The sequence below is a fragment of the Nomascus leucogenys genome, chromosome 3, assembly GCF_006542625.1.
Source record: "Nomascus leucogenys isolate Asia chromosome 3, Asia_NLE_v1, whole genome shotgun sequence".
NCBI classification, from domain to species: Eukaryota; Metazoa; Chordata; class Mammalia; order Primates; family Hylobatidae; genus Nomascus; species Nomascus leucogenys.
The window spans coordinates 103281761-103304909 of record NC_044383.1 but is presented as its reverse complement, the minus strand read 5'-3'; the positions used below and the strand labels follow the sequence as shown (position 1 = coordinate 103304909).

At 33.8% G+C, this 23149-nt stretch overlaps 1 protein-coding gene across 1 annotated transcript in view; it reads right to left on the bottom strand.

Moving 5' to 3' along the window:
* The window catches only part of RFX6 (regulatory factor X6), a 55286-nt gene that overhangs the window by 12262 nt on the left and 19875 nt on the right, over positions 1 to 23149 (bottom strand). The window contains exons 7-11 of the mRNA XM_003255616.2: positions 8819 to 8926; positions 3780 to 3857; positions 3552 to 3665; positions 1797 to 1846; positions 606 to 765 (exon numbers count right to left, since the gene is read on the bottom strand). Coding sequence (XP_003255664.2) covers positions 606 to 765; positions 1797 to 1846; positions 3552 to 3665; positions 3780 to 3857; positions 8819 to 8926 — 510 coding nt within the window. The remainder of the gene's footprint in view (positions 1 to 605; positions 766 to 1796; positions 1847 to 3551; positions 3666 to 3779; positions 3858 to 8818; positions 8927 to 23149) is intronic.

Genomic DNA, 23149 nt, shown 5'->3' with positions numbered 1-23149 from the left:
AATTTAGAAGGCAAGAAACCTTCATAAAGCAAATAATCATTTTGGGGAAAGAGAAATATGTTTTAACAATATACAAATGCGTCATTCTTAACTTATGAATTACTTTTGTTCTCCCTATTTAAAAGAGCCATGATTAGTCGGCAGTTTAAAATGTGTTGAGTTTGTGGTTTCACAATATTAAGTATCACATAGGCTCATTTCTCACAACCTTAATTTGTACCAATTAGATTCACATGGCAAATAAATGTTTAATTGCATTCAAGTTTTCTAAATTTCCAATCACAGAGAAGTTGCAAGGATAGTGCAGAGTATTTCCATATACTCTCCATCCAGCTTCTTATCATCTTCTGTAACTATTGTATATTACCCAAGTCATGAAATTAATGTTGGTACAATACTATTAACTATAGACATAATTCAAATTTCACCAGCTTTCCCACCAATGTGCTTTTTCTATCATAGCATTCACTTTTGGGTCTCACGTTGCATTTAGTTGTTTTCTACTTAGCTCCCTTCAATCTATGAAAGTTCCTCAATCTGTCCTTATCAGAAGATTCATCTTTTATATGGTGACCCAAATGCTCTCGGCTTAGCAACCGACATACCTGGGCAAGATGTAAAAACGATGTTTGTCGTTTCAGAGAAGATACAAATCTTCGCACAATAGGTATTTTCTTGTCAGTTAGAGCTTCTGGCAAGTTTTCCAAGGATGAAACAACCCACTGTTCCCAATTCTTAGCAAAATTTCTTATGTCTGCTAATAAGCTACAAAGAAGGCTATGTGTTAAATGTTTCATTGTTAAAAAAATGCATTAAACAATTATATTTTAATTGAGGTATACTATTATTCTATGATTTCATGAGCAGTACTTTTGAAGTCAGATAGCCTAGATCTACCATTTATCATCTTTTCTTATGCTATATTTTTAAAATGTTTGTGGGTGCATAGGAGGTGTGTATATTTATGGGGTGTTTTGTTATCATCCTGGTCAAAACACTCAGGCTCTTCAAACTCCACTTCAAGTACCCAATTCAGAGTACAGAATACATATTTAAAGACTACAATTGATAATTAAAAGACATTATTGATCAGGCTAATACCAACTATCATATAGATGAAATAATCTAGAGGAAAAGGTAAATAAAAAGTAAAATTTGTTTTACCATGCAACATCTATTTTTGGAGCACCATGTCCAGTCCTATATGAATTTGTACCCCCAAAATACTAAAATGAGTTTTATCATTTCATTAGATTTTGTTTTCAGAGAAAAAGTTGGCTTTTTTTCAGAATTCTATTGTTCTTATATTGAAAAGATTTTTTTTGAAAAATCTTCTGGTATTGTTTCAATAAACTATTTGAGATTTTATTCCTTTGTTAAAAGAAGGCAGTAATTTCATCATGCCACTTTCTGATTTTGTAATTAAGACAGAAGTTAATAATAAAATATAATAATTTCTCCTATAGTTCTTATTCTTGTGGTTATTTTCCATTAATTATCTTTTTTATCATACTCCAGCTAGTTTCCATCGAAAAATTTCTCGAAGGTCAACAGTGCTTAAATCTATTTTTCACTTTGGCCGCTCTCAAATTAAAGGGATTGAAGGATTGTTTCACCCATTTTGTTTATTGAGGTCCGACTATAAGACACATCTCTTCCAGCAAATACAAAGGGACAAAAGTAGAAAATAGTCTTCTTGATAAATGAATAAATTACTACCTAATGTTTTCTTCTAATCTAATGTATAAAGCTAAATCCTATACTAGGAATGCTCATGTTTTATTAACTGAACATACCTTTCAGGCATTTCTTGCATTGTTGCAGGAATGAGTACATCTGTAAGAACCTTAATCATAGCAAAAGAGGTTAATACAAATCTTTACGTAATATTTCTATAGAAAGACATATTATTGGTCAACTACTTTTTATTCCTAGCTTCCTAGAGAATAACATGTTAACTCCTTTCTGAAAGTTATAATTTTATCTCTAAAATGAATGTATGTATGAGTTGTGTGTGTGTGTGACAATAAAAACAAAAGATAGCACTGTATATGTATATGCTCAATATGTTAATTACCAATGGATTGGTCCATGGTAATCATATACTGTTTTATGATGAAAAGCTGACCACTTTCTAGAGGTGGGAGGAAGATTTTTGTAGAAGCTCATCTTACACCGTTCTACTTACAGAGCTCACTGTGCCTCTCTGGGTCCACTATGAGGAGGAGAAACCGGGTTCATTTAAAGATATTTAAAGTCAGGATTTTTACACTAGACTAAAAAAAATAGATCACTTAAAGGGAGAAGTATGTTTTAAAAGCATTTCTTGGACAAATTGAATGACAGTCCAAAAACCTTTGCTCTGATGGAAATGTGTGTGCATAAGCCCCAGGTCTTTTCTTATACTCACTCATGGGGCTGCCTCCTCTCCCTTTTTAGGAGCCTTGTCAAGTGTTAAGCATTACAAACAACGCAAATTAAACTGTTTTTCTCTAAATAATGGCATTCATATTCAATACTGAAAAAAAAAGACAATCCTTACTCTCCTTTGAAATTTTTTCAACTTTAACTTGAACTAAAGGCAGAAAATATATTGTACTTTATTCCTCCTTTCTCCTATCCTGTGATGAGGAAGTACTGGACAGAGGATAAAAATATGAGCTCTCTTATTCAAGCTGTCTCATTAGTTCTTGGTCTGCACAGGGGCTTCTGGACTTGGTTTATCTATAAATAGCTTTTGCTTTACTTTGCTGCAAAGCTGAGAATTTGATAGCGGCAACTAACGTAGAAGGATTTTATTTCCTAAATGTTTAACAGCGTCCAGCTTGGGTTTTCTTGCCAACTCAGATTATTTTTTAAAAGGAAAGCTTTTGGTTTTTCTTATGGTAAGTTAGCAGGCAAATGTAGGCAAATTCACTTTAAAGTACCCACATTGCAATATACTTTTATCCGTCAGCTTAGAACTTGTAGCCACCAGGAAAGAGACTGTCAGGAATTGGCCTCTTTCTGTCTCCCATTAAATGTTTGCCTAGAAGGACAATCAGTTTGTCCTTATTTAGGATGTCTTTGAGATCCTTCTGTAGACACTTAGGAACCCTGATTTGGTTTGAGAAGGGAATTTTAGACATTAATGCATTAAAGTTAGAGGTTTTTGAGATTTTCAAGTTATTAATCTCATGAGGGTGCCTAATTCTGCTTTCTGCCAAAACACTCGCATTGTGAAAAAAATCCATAGTGTTATTTTAATCTGAAAACACCTTAGAGAGTTAATAAAATTTAACTAAGTTTTCACATATTAATAAGTGTATCACATATAGATTCATTATTAGCTGTAAAAAGAAATTGAGTTTTACTTAATGTAAACTTCAATTAAAACACATACACTATTAAACGTGCACTATTAAATTGCTTGCTTTCTCATCAAAAAAAAAAATGACAGTGTATCTCCAGCCATAAATAACATATTTACTGAAAATATATTGCAAGAATTTAGATAGAATGCTATGTAAAGAAATAAATGGCTCATGTTTAAGACATCCCAAAGTGCTTACCTTGTAAAGAATTGAGTCACAAACACAGAAAATATCGATGATAACAGGATTTTCGAGTAGGGGAAGAAGATGGTCAGGCATTCCTTGCCAAAAGTGTAATAAAAAATGCTGGATCTAGTTGCAGAGTAAAAAGTATGTTAAGATGTTTTTCTTTAACATGAACTCATTAAGACCAGAACATGAAAGTATATATATTAGGGTCAATAAAGCATTCTTTGTCATTCTTACCTCTTCAAAGTTTCCATTAATTGCATTGTCCAGGATACACTGGCAGTGAGTTTTGTACATCATTATGAGTGTATCAACCTATTTCGAGGAAGAAAAAGCTTAACCAAAGCATCCTTTTAACACTGCCTTTTCTCGTTAATTTGTTCAACACACATTTTTTAAAAGATCCTATTATGTACCAAGCAGTATGCTCAATGTTGAGGACTCAAAAATTAAGGCAAAATTCTTATTTCAAGGATCTTACTGCCTTGTGAAGGGAGAAAAGCAAACAAATGGACAACTACAGTATACTATGAAAAAGGTAATTTTTCAGAGTACTAGGACCAAAGTAACATCCTAGTTTTATGCCTACTAAAATATTAAATTTTAAAATTTAATTTTTAATTTAAATTTAAATTTTTTTAAATTAATTTTGGGTAAATAAACAAAGTAGTAAAAGTAGTAACAAAGATTTGGATAAATAAACATAAAGTAGTAAAATACATCAAATCTTCACACAGTTTTATGAAGTGGATGCTTGGAGCAGTATGGCATAACGGTTTCAAATTTTGGCTCTGGAGTCAGCTCAACTTGGGTGCCCACCTTCACTGCACTACTTGCCAGGTATGACTGCAAAAGTGGCTTTGTCTCTGAGCCCCCAAGCTTTTTAAGTAAGTAGTAATAACATATTACTTACATGGTATTAAGAAAATAAAATAAAATAAGATGTGATACATATGGAACAGTGCCTGGCACCCAGTAAGACCTTACTAAACATTCTCTGGAGTTAGTAATAATATCAAATTATGCATTTTCCAAAAAAAGTTTCAAACATTGAATGTCTATTGTGAAAAGTCTCTATTTTCAAGTTACCATGGATATTTGCATAGCATAGTTTAAAAAGTTTTAAATATATTCTAAAATTTGCAATAGGCTAGAACTAGATAATATTCTGGCAACTTAATAATGTTCAAACTAAAACTTTTATTTTACATGTGAGAAATTTACCTACCTGTTGCCAGTTATGTACTCTACGTGAAAAAAAGCAATGTTTAGAGGTTGAATGTGTGAGCTTTGCCTTCAGATTACCTGGATTTCAATCTCAGCTCTAATTTGCCACTTACTAGTTATTAGTAGTTATGTAACATTAGGCACACTACTTGATATTTATGTGCTTTAATTTCCTCATATCTAAAACTGACATGATAATAACAGTAGCTATAAAATAGGGATGCAAGGAAGACTAAATGAATTAACAAATATAAAGTGTTTGGAATAATCCATAGTACATATTAAGAAACTGATGGATGTCAGCTATTTCTATTCCAACAGCATCTAGAGTGGTGGTGGTGATAGAGGTATCCTATCCTAACCCTTGCATTTCCCTTTATTCCCACAACCCAAAATACATATTTTTGTGGTTTAGCTTAGAACAATAGAACCATGACATGAACATTATTGATCCATTTGAAGGAGCTGTGCTGACTATAGAATACCTCTAGCAGGATATGTCACCATCAATGCAAATGAGACTTGCTCTATATTTCAGGCAATGCTATTATATTTTCAGATTATTCCAAGTCACATGTTTAAAATGAGGATGAGTAAGACATGAAAGATGGAAGGGAAGTCATAACTGTTGTCAAAAATTAACCCTTTCTGTATACATCCAAAAAAAAGGAAATCAATATATCAAAGAGAGATATCTGCTCTCCCAGGTTTATGGCAGCACTATTCACAATAGCCAACATACGGAATCAACCTAAGTGCTCATCACTGGATGAATGGATAAAGAAAATGTGGTATATACACAAGGGAATATTATTCATCCATAAAAAATAAAACCCTGTCATTTGCAGCAACATGGATGGAACTGGAGGGCATTATGTTAAGTAAAATAAGCCAAGCAGAGAAAGACAAATATCACATGCTGTCACTCATCTGTGGGACCTAAACAAGTGGATCTCATGAAGGTAGAGAGTAGACTGGTGGTTACCAGAGGTCAGAAAGAGGAGGGGGAGAGGAAAATAATGAGAAGTTGATTAATGGGTACAAATACACAGTTTGATAGAAGAAATAAGATCTGGTGCTTGATAGATCTGTAGGGTGATTATAGCTTACAATAATCTATTGCATATTCAAAGTAGCTAGAAGAGAACAATTCAAATGTCTTTAGCAAAAAGAGGAGATAAATATTTAAGGTGATCAGTAACCCAATTACACTGATTTATCCGTACAAATTATATGAGCATATTATCACATGTGCCCCCGAAATATGTACATCTATTCCGTATCAATAAATTCTTTTAAAATTAATCCTTTGAGCCCTGAAGCCTATTAAAGTACAAGTAAGCCTTTATCTTCACAAGTATTTCCATTTGTTACAAAATTTATTGCTTTATATACAAATTATCAAAATTTTTAAAACTTACAATTAGTATAATACTTAATTTGTTTATTTAGTACTTACATAGTCTTAGCGCAATAAATTTTAATTCCAGTGTACTTTGCATTCTTTGTAAACATAATCTTAGTCAATTTTCTGAGAATAGACATTGTATTAGAGTGGGCAGGAGCAGAGGCAAGGCTTAGCTCCACTAAAGACAGTGAGCACGTGGTGGGGGAGACAACTGCCTCAAGAGACACTATGAGTAGCAGGCCCCCAGCTTCAGTCAGTACCCTCACTGGGGTCAGCTTTTCACTGGGCAGTTTCCATTCTTTCGGCCTTAAAGAAGCAAGTGCTGGTTGGGCACGGTGGCTCACACCTGTAATCTCAATGCTTTGGGAGGCTGAGGCAGGTGGATTACTTGAGGTCCGGAGTTCGAGACGAGCCTGGCCAACATAGGGAAATCCCATCTCTACTAAAAAACAAAAGTTAGCCAGACATGGTGGCAGGCACTCGTAATCCCAGCTACAGAAGCTGAGGCAGGAGTATCACTGAACCCGGGAGGCAAAGGTTGCCGTGAGCCGAGATTGCGCCACTGCACTCCAGCCTGGGTAACAGAGCGAGACTCTGTCTCAAAAGAAAAAAGAAAAAGAAGCAGTGCCTTAAGTGCTTGATTTTAGCCCCACTGCACTTTCTAGGAACTGGTAAGTTACCTGAGGAGCTTGGCTAATGGCAAGGAAGGTGACAGAGCTAAACTGTCCTCAAAAAAGAGTGTCAGTCCCTGGCTTTCATGATGGAGTCCACTGGGAATGAACTTAGAAACCAAGGGTTATAAAAGCACCTTGATACCTGAGAAATGATCTACAGACCAGTCTTTCAAATAGGCAGGTATGAACTTCCTTGGAAGCCAGCAGAGAAACATGAAATTCCCAGCAAACTATTGAGGTAAACTATTGGAGCCTGTTTCTCACCTCTCCTGTCTTCTTTGTTGCTTGCCTTTTTGGTCCCCCTCTCTCTCTCACCAGGGATATTTACACCATAAACATCTTCACGATAAGTTTGCATGGAAGCAATCCTCTCCACAAAAGTAACCCAATAATACCCTCCCTCAGAAGACTGAGATCCCCCTGATTTCCACAGGAATCCTCACAAACTGCCACATGTTTACATTTACTGGGGGATTCTCAAATATGAAGTCATCATATCACACATTACATCTATAAGGTAAAAATTATGTGATAACCTTGAGAAATGTAATGGGAGAGAACAGTCAGAAGTGAACATAGTTTGAGAGACTCCCTTGGATTTGGCATTTGAGAATTATCTTCAATACTTTGCCTATTCTTTTTTTTTAAGGATATATTTTACTTTATTTTTTTTCCAACTTTTATTTTAGATTTAGAGGGTACATATGCATGTTTGTTACATAAGTATACCAAGAGATGCTGAGGTTTGGAATACGAATGACCCAGATACTGAGCATAGCATCCAATAGTTAGTTTTTCAACCTATTTCCCTCTTCCCCCTTCCCCAGCAGTAGTCTCCAGTGTCTACTGTTGCCATTTTATGACTAGGAATACCCAATGTTTAGCTCTCACTTATAAGTGAGAACATGTAGTATTTAGTTTTCTTCTCCTGCATTAATTTGCTTATGTTAATGGCCTCCAGCTGCATCCATGTTGCTGCAAAAGTCATGTTTTCATTCTTTTTAAAGAATACTTTGCCTGTTCTTAACTAACAGAGTATGGCTGTCATCAAAATGAGCCCTGTAAGTTACTATGCATCTCTACTTATATGCCAGTAAACTTTTTTTTAAATCAATGTGCTATCTTTACCTCGTTTCTACAAAAAGCCCATTACTTAAGTGAAGCATCTGGACATTAATCATATTCTTCTATCTTTGTACCTCAGAAATATGAACTAACTCAATATACTATAAGAGATATCTTCTTCAAATGCTAATGAAACATGTACTTTGGCTGAAACAAAAATGTAGAAATAATTATGTTCTAATTTAATAATGGTCTCTGCTACTAAACAGCCAACAGATCCCCGACAAATGACTTTAGAAGTACAGAAATTGAAGATTTAGTTTACACACTATTACATAAATATTGAAAAGTCATATTGAGAATTATTTATAAACTGAATCCCAATGAAAATGATTCTTTCTTAACTTTAAAAAATGCAAATATAAGAGAACACAGAATTTTAGAAGTAAGGAAAGTTCATGCTCATCTAACACAGTCCTTGCATTCATCTAGCATGTCCCTCAGTGCTAGGGACAGATTCTGTCCTAGAGAAATGCTTGATGACCACTTACTGAAATAAAATGGAGATAACTGAAAACATAAAACTTTTAATTGAAGAAAGTGTATGTGACAGACACATTCTAGTATTTTCTTCCTCAATAGAGCTTTAAATAAAAAATAATGTTTAGTCTTTTAAGGTTTATTTTACCACCTTCTGATTACACACTATCATGGAGATGGTAAATAATTAATTGGAAGTGTTAATCAATGTTAACAAAAGTTTGCCTCTCCTATAAATCAGTCAATTACGTTTGATTATGCAGATTTCTGATTGCTTCCTGCAGTGCCATGAAATTCCCAGCAAATTGACATATGGAGCCAACATATCAGAAAATCAATAGAGAAGTATCTGTAATTGATACCTTGTCCTTAGAAATGCATCCTTGGTATACAAGGTGTTGAGCGCTGGGGAATTCTGGAAGAAGTGTTCCAGTTTTTGAGCTAAGCGAATATTTACGAGTGAAGCCACCCTATAATTTAGAAAAATGAAAACAAATACATCATTATCAACTATATGCTTCCAAAGTACTATTCTACTAAAATACAAATCCATAAAATTTCATTCTTCTTCATCCTGCAAACCATGAGAACTTAAGAGATTTGAGTAGACTGTTTAGATTGTGTAACTGCATAAATGAGACATGTCAGCCAAATGGTTTTCAAACCTTCAATAAATAGTTTCATAGTTAGAATATTTTTTCTATCACTTCAAATTTTAGTTTTGAATATTTGTCAGTTTTCACAACTTTTAGAAATTTAAGTACACATTTGCTAATGGCATAAGTTTAGGAAGATCTGCTATTGGAACTATTGAAATTATTTTAACTATAAGAGGATCAGGAATTGTAAAATCCAACCTTCCTTTTTACAAATTAAGTAAATGAGATGATTGAACGTAAAATAATTTATTCAGTCTCAGAGGTAATTACTAGCAAAATTTTTATTGGAGTCTAACTTTTGATTCTCAAGCTAGTGCACTGGACTTTCCCACAGTAAGTTTTTTCTACCCTAAATTCAGGCATGTGTTGTTCTTTCACATCTCTTGGGGAAAGCATACTTGAGCTATTTCCAAAAATTAGAAAAGTGACAAATAACTTATAATGCTACTGTGCTGGTATACTTACAAGAAACCCACACAGAAAGAACAAATGCATATTCATGACAGAACTGGAGCCTCAGCAAATCAGTCTCCCAGGCCATAACTGATTGTTCCTCCTCCCCAAACAAAATTTTAACAAACCAGATTGTAATCAAAAGTTTGGGGAAATAATGAAATTATGAATATAATAAAGGATATAAAGTGTCCCTGGCAAGAACAAAATTTTCTTCTTTCTCATAATTTTCTCACATTTATTTCTAGACTGCATTTCTTTGTTTATCTCTGTCATATTGAAGATGTTTAGTAGACAAAAACTTAATTACTGTCATAGACAGGTTGGGTTCCCATCCTGTCTTTCTAGAACTTATAATGGTAGAGCCAAAGGAACTGGGAGCACTTTTGAGTCCTTTAACACCAGATATTTTAGAAGCCCTGATTTCTTGTTGACTTATTTGATATAAGATTTAAATAAGCTGGAGACAGAGCTTGCAGTGAGCCAAGATCACGCCACTGCACTCCAGCCCGGGTGACAGAGCAAGACTCCATCTAAAAAAAAAAAAAAAGATTTAAATAAGCTTTATATTTAAAATACAGTAGAAATTCATTTTTAAAGATTATGTTTAATTTTTAGCTTTATTAATCTCTGTTCATGTATAGTTATTCTTAATTTTTAAATTAATAACTATTTAATAATTATCATAAACTGATATAATAGCACAGTTAATCCCAATCCACTCTATTTATTAATCTATCTTAATTTAAGAAATGCTTCAAAGACTTTCAATGCTTGGATTTTCCATTTATGAGCACCAATTATCAGTGCACTGTCAAGGAATGTTACTGTCAATAAATAGGGAAAAATAATATAGAAAACAAGAAAATAAATAATTTAATCCTTAAAGGAAGGAAGTTATATGACAAAATAGAAAACTAACATTTGTTGGATAAGCATAACTAAAATTTACCTAAATCTTCATTTTAGAAAGGTTTGCACTTTTCATATATTTTTTCTCTTGTGTGGAAAGTCATGTTTATTCATCTCAATATGTGATTTGGTGATATAGGAAAAGAGAAACAGAGAAATATAAAGCCCCAAAATGATAATACACAGTATGATATTAAATTGAAGTTAGGAATAAAGGAATACTCTTATTTCCACTAGAGAATTATAATTAGTAATCAAAAATCTTTTTACAAAGAAAAAAATAGACTCATAAGATTTTAACAGGTGACCTTTTATCAAGCATTCAGGAAACAGACAATTTCAAGCTTACTAGATTTTTTTCTGACAATAGAAAAAAGGATAACTTCCCAATTCACTTGAAAACATATATGTCAAAACTAGACAAGAACAGAAAAAGAAAAATTATATTTCAATCTCACTTGTTACTATACTTAAGACAGTATTAAACAAAATATTAAACAAAATTCAGTAGTGTATAAGTACAATCATACTCAAGTTAGGTTTAAATTCATCATATTAACAACAAACAGAGGAGAATGCTGTATATTATATAATCATCTCAACTGATGCAGGAAAAAGTTTGTTTAAAATCCACTACCATTCATTAGCCTCTCTCTCTCTCTCCCCCCCCCGTGTGTGTGTCTGTGTGTGTATGCTAGAAATAGAGGAAAACTTAATTATTATACAAAGAATATCTATTGGAAGCCCACAGCAAACGTCTTACTTAGTGGTAAAATACCCTTGAAAATCACAAACAACGTAAAGTTGCCTGCTTTCACCTTTTTTACTCAACACTATACCAGAGTTTGTAGCCAGAAACGAATGAACTCAAAAAAGTAATGACAGATTAAGTACCAAAAAGGAAGAGACAATATTAGCATTATTTGCTACTGATGTAATTGATTTCATTGAAAAACTAAAACAAATTACACAAAAATTATGGTTAACAATAAAGTTTTTTTAGCAAAGTTGCTGAATACAAAATCAATTTAAAAGTCAATTGCAACAACATGGATGAAACTGGAAAATATTATGGCAAGTGAAATAAGCCAGGCACAGAAAGACAAATATCACACGTTCTCACTCACATATGGGAGATAAAAAATTTGATCACGTGAACTTAGAGAATAGAATAGTGGTTACAAGATGCTAGAAAGTGTAGTGGGTAATGGAGGATAATGAGGAGTTGATTAATGGTAATTACTTTAAATGTAAATGAATCAATCTCTCCTATTGGAAGACAGACATTGGCAGAATGAAGTTAGACAAAATAGACTCTAAATTTTAAAAAGCGTGTAAGAGACAAGGATATTATATATTAACAAAATTTTGATAAGGCAAAAAAGATCTAACAATCATAACCTTTTATGTACCTAATAACAGGTATGTACAGATAACAGATAATAACAGATAATCAAAATATATGAAGAAAAATTAACAAAATTAAAGGGAGAAATGAACAGTTTTACAATAATTGTTGGAGACTTTAACACCTCATTCTCAATAATGGACAGAACAAACAGACAGAAGTTAAGTAAGAGTATAGAGGATGTGACAGCACAATAAACCAACTATATTGAACAAACATATACAGAATAATCTACCCAACAACAACAGAATACACGTTATTTCAAGGGCACATGGGACATCTTCCAGGATAGACCATATGTTAGGCCACAAAATAAGTCTCAGTGAATTTGAAAAGATAGATGTCATATAATGTACCTTCTTCAACCAACATGGGATGAACTTGGAAATAAATAATAGCAGAAAACTGGAAAATTTACAAATTTGTAGTAGTTAACCAACACACTCAAAGAAAAGCCCCAGAGTTGGCTTCAGCAGTGAATTCTACCAAACATTTAAAGAAGAACTAATATCAATACGTCTCAAAGTTTTCCAAGGAATTGAAGAGGAAGGAGTACTTTGTAACTTATTCTATGAGGCCAATATTGCCCTGATACCAAAGCCTGACAAAGACATTGCAAGGCAAGAAAACTGCAGACCAATATCCCTTATGAACTTTGATGCAAAAACTCTCCATAAAATATTAGTAAGCCAAATTCCACAGCATATTAATAGGATTACACACCATAAATAAGTGAGATTTATTTCTGGAATGCAAGGATGGTTCAATATATAAAAATCAGTAAATGTGTTACATCACATTAATGGAATAAAAAAATGATAATCTCATTAGGTACAGAAAAAGTATTTGAAAAAACTCCATATCCTTTCATGATAACAATACTCAACAAACCAGCCATATAGGAAAACCACCTCAACATAATAAAAGTTGTTTATGAAAAACCTATAGAAAACATCATACGTAATGATGAAAGACTGAAAGCTTTTCCTCAAAGATCAGGAAAAAAGCAAGTCTGCTTTCATCACTTCTACTCAACATGGTACTAGAAGTCTTAGCTAGAGTAGTTAGGCAAAAAAAAAAAAAAAGACAAGGCATCCAAATTGAAAAGGAAGAAGTAGAAAATCTCTGTTCATAGATGATATAATCTTATATGTAGAAAACCCTAAAAATTACACACACACACACACACACACACAGACACACAACTAATAAATGGATTCAACAAAGTAGCAGGATTCAAAGTCAGCATGCAAAAACTACTTGCATTTCTATTCACTAATAATGAACAGCCTGAAAAGAAAATTAAGAAAACAATTTCATCTACAATAGCATCAAAAAGAATAAAATACTTAAAAACTAATTTAACCAAGGAAGTGGAAGACTTGTACAATACAAACTACATAAAAGAGCTGAAAGAAATTAAAGAAGACATAAATAAATAAAAAGACATTCTATGCTCATGGATTAGAAGAATTAATATTTAAGATAGCAATACTGCCTAGAGTGAGATATAGATTCAATGCAATCCTAGTGACAGTTTTTTCAGAAAAAGAAAAATCCATCCTAAAAATATCTATGGAATCTCAAGGGACCCTGGGTAGCCAAAAATCTTGAAAAAGAAGAACAAAGTCAGAGAAGACTTCCTGATTTCAAACGTACTATAAAGTTACAGTAATCAAAACAATATGGTACTGTCATGAAGGCAGACACATAGACCAACGGAATAGAACAGAGAGGCCAGTAACAAACCCTCACATATATGGTAAAGTAATTTTTGATAGGGGTGCCAAAACCATTCAATGGGGAAAGGACAGTTCTATCAACAAAGGGTGCTCAGAAAAATTGGATGTCCACATTCAAAGGAATAAAGTCAGACCTTTACCTAACATCATATACAAAAATTAACCCAAAATGAATCAAATATCTAAATGTAGGAGCTAAAACTATAAAAATTTTAGAAGGAAATATAGAGTAACAGATTAATGACATGTGATTTGGAAAAAAATTTTTATATAGGACACTAAAACACAGGCAACAACAAAAAATACACAAATTGTACAATTGTACTTCATAAAAAAAATAGTTCTTCAGGAACTATGTATAATCCCAGCACTTTGGGAGGCTGAGGTGGGTGGATCATGAGATCAAGAGATTGAGAACATCCTGGCCAACATGGTGAAACCCTGTCTCTACTAAAAATACAAAAATAAGCTGGGCATGGTGGCACACGTCTGCAGTCCCAGCTACTTGGGAGGCTGAAGCAGGAGAATGCTTGAACCCAGGAGGCAGAGGTTGCAGTGAGCCGAGACTGCACCACCGCACTCCAGCCTGGTGACAGAATGAGACTCCATCTCAAAAAAAAAAAAAGAAACACTTTTGTACATAAAAGTTATTCATATAACTGTACATGACACTATGATCAGAGTAGAAAGGCAATGTATGGAATGAGAGAAAATATTTGCAAATCATATTTCATAAGGGATTAATATACAGAATATATTGAGAACTCCTAAAACTTAACAACATAAAAGTAAACAATATGATTCATAATGGGCAAAGGATTTGATATACACTTCTCCAGAGAAGATATATGAATGACTAGTACATACATTAAAATATGCTCAATGTTACAATCATTAGGGAAATGCAAATCAAACCCTAAATGAGACACCACATCACACCCACTGGGATGGCTACTATAAACACAAAAACACACACAAACACACACAGCAAAAATAACAAGTGTTGTCAAGGATGTGAAAAAATTGGAATCCTTGTGTATTGTTGGTGAGAATGGGAAATAGTACAGCTGCTATGTAAAACAGTTTGATAGTTCCCCCCAAAATTAAAAATATAATTATTATATGCCCCAGTAATTCTACTTCTGGGTATATACCCAAAATAATTATAGCAGGATCTCAAAGAGATATTTGTACATCCACATTCATAGCAGCATTAGTCACTATAGCTTAAACATGGAAGCAACCCACACGTCCATTGACAGATCAATGGATTAGCAAAATGTGGTACTGTATGTACATACGATGAAATATCATTCATCCTTAAAAGGGAATGATGTTCTGACATATGCTACAACATGGATGAACCTTGAGGACATTATGGTAAGTGAAATAAGTCAGTCACCAGAAGACAAATACTGTATAGCTCTACTTAAAGAGGATTCCAGAGTAATAAAAATCATAGAGACAGAAAGTAGAATGGTAGTGGCCAGGGATGTGGTAGAGGGAAGATGGGAGTTATTGTTCAATGAGTAGAGAGTTTCAGTCTTGCAAGATGAAAGAGTTCTGAAGGTGGATGGTGGTGATGGTTACACAATAATACCAATGTACTTAATACCACAAAACTGTACACTCAAAAATGGCTGAGATAGTATATTTTATATGTAGTTTACAACAATAAAAATATGAACAAAAACCAATTACAAATGAAATAAATGTTCAGAGCAACTTTATGCTTTCAAAGTAATTTATAGAGAATATTGTTATAATCTTGAAATATAAACAAATTTTTTAAAAACAAGATATAAAAAGTACTAACCATAAAATTAAAAAAAAACTTCATCAAAAGATACAATAGAATATTGAGTCATACCACTAACAGGAAGAAGTTATTTACAACACATAACTTACAGGATATTAGTATCCAGAACATATAAAGAACTCTTAAGATTAAAATTTCAAAATAGAAAACGATATGATCTGAACAAACATTTCACAGAAAAGAATTGACCAATAAAAATCCAAAAATATATTCTAGCTCATCTGTTGTTAAAAACAATTTCCAAATAAAAAACACAGACATGATTTTTCACCCACAAGACTGGCAAAAACTAAAATGTCATTTAATACCAAGCATAAGAATAAGGTACAAAAGTAATGATCACACACAGCTGGAGAGACAGAAGTTGATACAACCACTCTGGAAAATAATTTCACCTTTACTAGTAAAGTTAAAGATGAGTATATCTTAGGACTTGGAATTCGACTCCTATAGATGTCTACCTGGAGAATTGTTTGGGTCAATATTGTTTTTCAGGCAAAAAAAAAATCCCATCCACAATGGAATGAATAAATGCATTGGGATAGTTTCCTACAATGGAATATTACACAGCAGGACAAATAAATTAGAACTTCATATATCAGCATTAAAGAATCACAAAACCTAGCATTGAATGAAAACAAAATCACAGGGAAAACAAGGAGCCTATTTTTATGTAGGATACAACTGGGCAAATAATAAACAATATGTTGTTGAGAGATCTATTTGTAAGTGGCAAACTTTACAGAAAAACAAACAGTAACACCATATTCTGGAGAGTGGTAACTTCTGATGAGTAGGAATGAAAAAATGATTGAAGAGGGTGCACAGAGGACTTCTCTCTTTTAAGTTATGAGAAAGGGCTTGAGTTTTCATATTATGATTATTTTAAAAATTCTATGCATGTGTTTGTGTGTTTGGGTGGATGCTGTGAATAATACATTTCCCAATAAAAAATGTTAGCATGCTAAAGAAACACATATTAAGAAATAAAGTATGTAACTTTAATTCTAATACTTTTAAAAACTCTCGTATTGGTAAATAATAGTTTTGTGTAATCAAAGCTAGCAATATGTGCAACATCAAGAAGGGGCAAAAGGGCCCCAGAAAACCTTAAAATTAATTTTGTTTCGGATGTTAACAACTGGATATAAAGATGATATAAATTGCATAAATTGAATAATATCCAGTAAGTGTAACACAAAAAGAAAGAGAGGAGTGATCATCTTTAAAATAGTGAAATATGCTTATTCTAATTCCACTAATATATTTGCTATTACAATCGAACTAAAAAAGGGGCCAGATCATAGGCCAGCTACAGAGGTCTGGGTTTGTTTTGTTTTTTCCTTTCTCAATTGATAACTTTGGTACTCTTGGGTGAACTATTAAGAATTGTATTTCTAAAAGAAAACAAGAAGGACCCTACAGAAAAGAAACAAATATTACTAGAAGGCAAGAGGGTCTGATTTATGAGGAAAGATTAAAGGACTTAAGCTGCACAGCTTGGCTAAGTGATGACAAAGGAGAGTATGATAACAGTCTACAAATATTTGAAAAGCATATACCAAGGAGGGAGGATTTGATATTTATCTTGGTACAAAGTTGTTCAACTGGCTATGAATGGTTGATGTTAAGGAGAAGAAAACTCAGGCTATCAAGGAAACTTCCTGGTAGAAATGTATGAAATCAATGGACCCATTCCCTAAGAAATAATGTCAACTTCACTAGCTGCTTGAAACAAAAATTCGGCCCACACTAGAAGACCCACAGGAAAAGAAAAGCTTTCTTTGATGGGGAGAAAATATTATAATTAAGTTTTGTTCATTTGTTTTATTCCTGTGACTTAACAGATTCTGAAACAATCTCTAAGACATTTCTGAAATTTAAACCACTCCATTTATGAATAAAAATTTTAAAACAATAACAATTATTACTACTAAGTAGTAACACTCTTACCATCTTTTTCCTGTTTTTATTTTGTTTTTGTTGTTTTTTGTTGTTGTTGTTTGCTTTTATATTTTGAGCTATTTAAAACTTTTTAAAAGATATAGAGAAAAAAATAATAAATACCCACTTACCATCCTGATTAAGACATGAGACATTTCCAATACTAAAGCAGCCTTGCCTAATCTCATTCCCTTCTTCTCCTACAAGAAATAATGTTCTGGGCTTGGTTTAGATCATTTCTACTCAAACATTAAAAAATTTACCTAGTATGTAAATGTTCTTGATATTATACTGTTCTTTAAAACTGGTTCCATACACTATGTATCCTTGTATTTTCAATGTGCTTTTTTCACTTAACTTTAGGTTTTTGAGATGACCCTAATTTGATTTTTTTTTTTTTTTTTTGAGACAGAGTCTCGCTCTGTCGCCCAGGCTGGAGTGCAGTGGCGCGATCTCGGCTCACTGCAAGCTCCGCCTCCCAGGTTCACACCATTCTCCTGCCTCAGCCTCTCTGAGTAGCTGGGACTACAGGCGCCCGCCACCATGCCCGGCTAATTTTTTTTTGTATTTTTAGTAGAGACGGGGTTTCACCGTGGTCTCGATCTCCTGACCTCGTGATCCGCCCGCCTCGGCCTCCCAAAGTGCTGGGATTACAAGTGTGAGCCACTGCGCCCGGCCCTAATTTGATTATTATAACTATCATTCATTCGCTCATACCCAAAGCAGTATAGCACTCCATTGTATAAATGTATAAAAACTTATTTCCCATTATATCATAATGAACATTTAGATTATTTTCGAGTATTCTGCAATTATAAACAATGTCGCAGTGAACATCCTCATACACACCTCCTTGTGCACAATGTGAAGGTTTCTTTAGGAATGCAGTCATAAAGTGTGTAAATCTTCAACTTCACTAGATACTGTCCCTTCTACTCTATATGAGAGTTCCTTTGGTCCATATTCCTGTCAACAGTGTGTCTTTAGACATTTTAATTATTGCTAATGTAATATATGTGAGACAATCATACATTAGGGTTTTAATTTTCATTTCCCTGATTAATATTTAGATTGAGCACCTTTTTATTGGCAAGGGGTGGCATTCAACATACGTTATGGACACTGGTCAACCAGAATGCCAACTAGCACTCTTAGTCATTCTTTGTTTATCCTGAATTAATTGCTTCTTCATATACATTGCTATATTTCTGTTGGGTTGTCTTTTCATTATTGACTTGAATTCTATACATATTCTAGAACAGTGCTGTCCAATAGAGCTTTCTGTTATGATGGAAATGTTCTGTATCTTTCTTGTCCAATACAGTAAGCACTTGAAATGTAGCTAACGTGACTGAGCAACTAAATTTTTTACTTTACTTAATTAATAGTCACATGTGACTAGCAGATACAATATTTTACAACATAGTAATAGATATTAATTCTCTGTCATACAGTGCCTCTCAATTTACAATGGGGTTACATCCCAATAAAACCATTACAATTGGAAAATATTGTAAGTCAAAAATGCATTTAATATACCCAACTTACTGAACATTATAACTTAGCCTTGCCTACCTTAAACATGCTTGGAACATTTACATTAGGCTACAGTAGGGCAAAATCATCTAACACAAAGCTTATTTTATAATGAAGTGTTAAATAACTCATAATTTATTAAACACTGTATTGAAAGTGAGAAGCGGAATGGTTGTATGGGTACTCAAAGTACAGTTTCTACTGAATGCATATCCCTTTCACACCATCACAAAGTCGAAAAATTGTAAGTCAAACCATTTTAAGCCAGGGACCAACTGTATATAATTTATAAATACCCAGTTATGCTTTACATATTTCACATATATTTGCTTTTGTGTCCTTTTTTTCATAATTAACAGTTCTCTATATCATTAAAAGAGCCTTTTAATAAATAATATTTAGCCACACAAAAGTACAATAAATTATGTAACCATTTCTTTGATATTAGTCATTTAGGTTACATATAGTTTCTCACTGTAATCAATAAAAATTTTGTGCATAATTTTCTGTCTGCATTTTCTATTTTCACTACAAAATTTACCTATTTTTATTTTTATTTCACTATGAAATAAAAATAGATTCAAGGCCGGGCATGGTGGCTCACGCCTGTAATCCCAACACTTTGGGATTGGGACTGTAATTCCAACACTTTGGAAGGCCAAGGTAGGCAGATCACCTGAGGTCAGGAGTTCGAGACCAACCTGGCCAACATGGCAAAACCCCGTCTCTACTAAAAATACAAAAGTTAGCCAGGTGTGGTGGCGCATGCCTATAATCCCAGCTACTTGGGAAGCTGAGGCAGGAGAATCACTTGAACACTGGAGACACAGGTTGCAATGAGCCGGTATCATGCCACTGCACTCCAACCTGGGTGACAGAGAAAGACTCCATCTCAAAAAAAAGAATAAAAAAGATTCATACAAAATCCATACAAAAGCAGAATTAGTAGGAAAGGATATAAATACTTCAAAGACTCTTGGTGCACATCTTCCAAACATTTTCCAAAAATTCATTCTGCCTTCAGCAAGATATGAAAGAGTTTATCTCATCCTACCTTCACCAACTTCCCAATAATTTTTAAATATTTCATAGTTTCATATTGTAAAAGGTTATCTTAATTTTTGTTTATTTGGTACTCCTTTCTTCATGCATTTATTAACTTTTTATTTCTACTGTGAATCATCTATTCACATCTTCTACTACTTATTGTGGTCTTCATAGTTTTATAGGATTTCTTATGTACTATGGATATAATTTTATTGTCATGTTTGCTGAAGATATTTCCCCCAGTTTTTCCTTTGACTTCAAATTTTGCATATGATGCTTTTGATATAAAGAAGTTTCCAATGTCTGTGTTTTTCTTTTTCCTATGAAATTTCTTAAACTGCTTTTATGCTTAGAAAGTGAGTAACTCCTTCCATAACTGGGGTAGATATATATATAGATATATATATAGAGAGAGATATATATATAGATATATATAGAGAGAGATATAGATATATATAGAGAGATATATATATATATATTTCCTCCTAAGTATTATTTTTATATTTAGTTGTTTATATGAAATTCACATAAGTTGTGAGGTATAGAAATTTTTTTGCAAAATGGTCAATTTTTCTAACATCCCCTGAATAACTTTATTTATATAGTACTCCACCTTTCTCCAAAAAGGACACGGAAAAATATTTTCTTCCTTCATTTGTTGTAATTTCAGTTTGGTCATATGCTAAAACCTTATAAATACTAGGGTCTTTTGTCGGTACCTAATCTCCGCTGCAGATTTGTTCTATCTACAGTTGACTCAGTATCATAATGTCATAATATTTTGATATGTGGCAGACAAATCCCTTTTTCACTCTTCTTGTTTACATTTCTCTTAACTATTACTTCCTGTATATTCTTCTAGATTAAGCTCATAACATATTCATCTCCAAAAATTAATTACCCACTCAAATTTTCATTAGAATATAAAATGTCTACATTAATTTAGGAAGAATTGAAATATTTATAATATCTAGCATTCCTATCCAGGCACATGGTATGTCATTTCACTTGTAGTTTTCTTTTATGCTTTTATTTTTTTTCCAAATAGGCAGTATGCTTCCCTTATTATAACTGTTCCTGAATATTTTGCATTTCTTCTGGCTCATGCCATTTAAATTTTACAGTCTTCTACCTTTCTTGTCTTCCACAAAGACTGTTGCTACCTATCTCAATAAATCTGTGAGAAAATTAAGTCCTACAGAAAATGATTTGAACAACCATTTTTCAATTCTCTCAAGGATGGTTCTTAATCAATACCATTCTAAACACTCATGCACGAAAGAGTTTATTCCTTATATTCAGTGGGTGTCTTAGGGCATTAGGGCTATATTCTCTCTAGAAAACCTGGTTGAGAATAGCTAGGACTTTCTTTTAAGTTCCTCAAACTCCTACTTTCTTTCCATGATTTTTGCCACAGCACATGACCTACACTACCATTCCTGAGAGAAATGCAAAACTACCAAACAGAAGCTACCTCAACTTTCTGCCACAAAAATCTACAAATCTACTTGCATCCGAACTTACCCTTTCTCTTTCTAGTTTTAGTGGAAGAACTGCTCCTCCTCTCTAGGGCCAATTCCTCTACTCTGACCTCCTCAGTGACCTTGTGCTCTCAACTTTCCTTTCTTTAATATTTTCAGTCTTCATTCTTTACTGTATCTGTTTTATTAGCATTAGACATTAGTCTAATCATCCTTCAAAACTAAATTGCAAAAAATTAGCTGGGTGTGGTGGGGTGTGCCTGTAGTCCCAGCTACTTGGGAAGCTGAGGTGGGAAGATCACTTGAGCCCAGGAGACTGAGGCTGCAGTGAGTCAAGATCGTGCCACTGCACACCGGCCTGGGTGACAGAGTGAGACCCTGTCTCAAAAACAAAAACAAAAAATCCCAAATCCCAAGTCCTTTTCCAATTATCACCCTGAACTTGACTAAATGTTCTACATTCAATGCTACTTCCCACTCATTTCACAAACCAAACCCCAGCTCGCCACTGAAAAGGCTCTCCCTGAAATCATTAGTTATCTCCACCTAACTAATTCCATGAATCCTTTCCACTCCTTATCTTGATGACTTTTCAGCACCATCTGAGCATTCCCTTCTGTAGGGAGCATTTTTTCCTCCTAAATCCTGTGACACTGTATTCTCCTCCTTCTCTTCCTACCACTCTAGACTCTCCTCTGTTATCTCGCCGACTCTTCCTCTCTCTCACTTTTCACAACTTTTTTTGGTAACCTCTTGTCTTCTCATTCATTTTTTCCCTAAGCGTTTTTATCCATTACCATGGCTTCAATCACCATCCAACTAAATCTTGAAGTCCTCCTTTCCAATCACATATATCCAACTTCCCACTTAAAATTTGTGTTAAATGTTTCACAAACACATCAAATATGACAAGTCCCAAATTAAACCCCTTATCTTTTTACTGTTTCTGCCTGCTTCTCCTTCAATATTTCCCAACTAAAATCAGTTACTTCTCTCCATCCCTAGGGCTATTATTCTGGTCCAGATCTTCTCTTACACAGACTATCCAGATAGCCTCCAATGGATCTACTGGCTTCCTGCCTTACACTCTTCTAATGTATTCTCCATGTCATGGTCAGAATGAGTTTTATAAAACACAAGTCTGATGGCATAATTCCCCTTTAGTGGCTTCTCATTACAGAATTCTTAAACCTAATGAGACTACACACAATCCAGCCTCTACCTATTACATTACTCTCTACCTCATTCTACACTATAGCTATGCAGAATTTTTTTTATTTTTTCTACAACATGATACACCTCTTGCTCGCCTTCACATATGCCAGTAGTTGACATTTGGCAATGTCAGAGATGTTTCTGGTTGTCACGACAAGGGGTTGGGGGTCTGCTACTGGAATGTAATGGGTAGAGGCCAGAGATGCTGTGATACTACTAAGCATCCTACAATATACTTGATATCTTCCATAAACATTATTATCTGAACCACAATTTCCATAGTGGAAAGGCTGAGAAACCCTGGCCTATGCTATTCCATCTGTCTTAACCACTCTTCTTCCCTCTTCCCCTATTCCACTCCTCCTCCGAACTACCACTGTATTCTCAGTTATTTCCTTAATATCACTTCCTGTGTAAAATGTCCTTAACCCCCTAAACCTAGTTACTCCCATGACACCCTGTAGAATTTCTTATAAT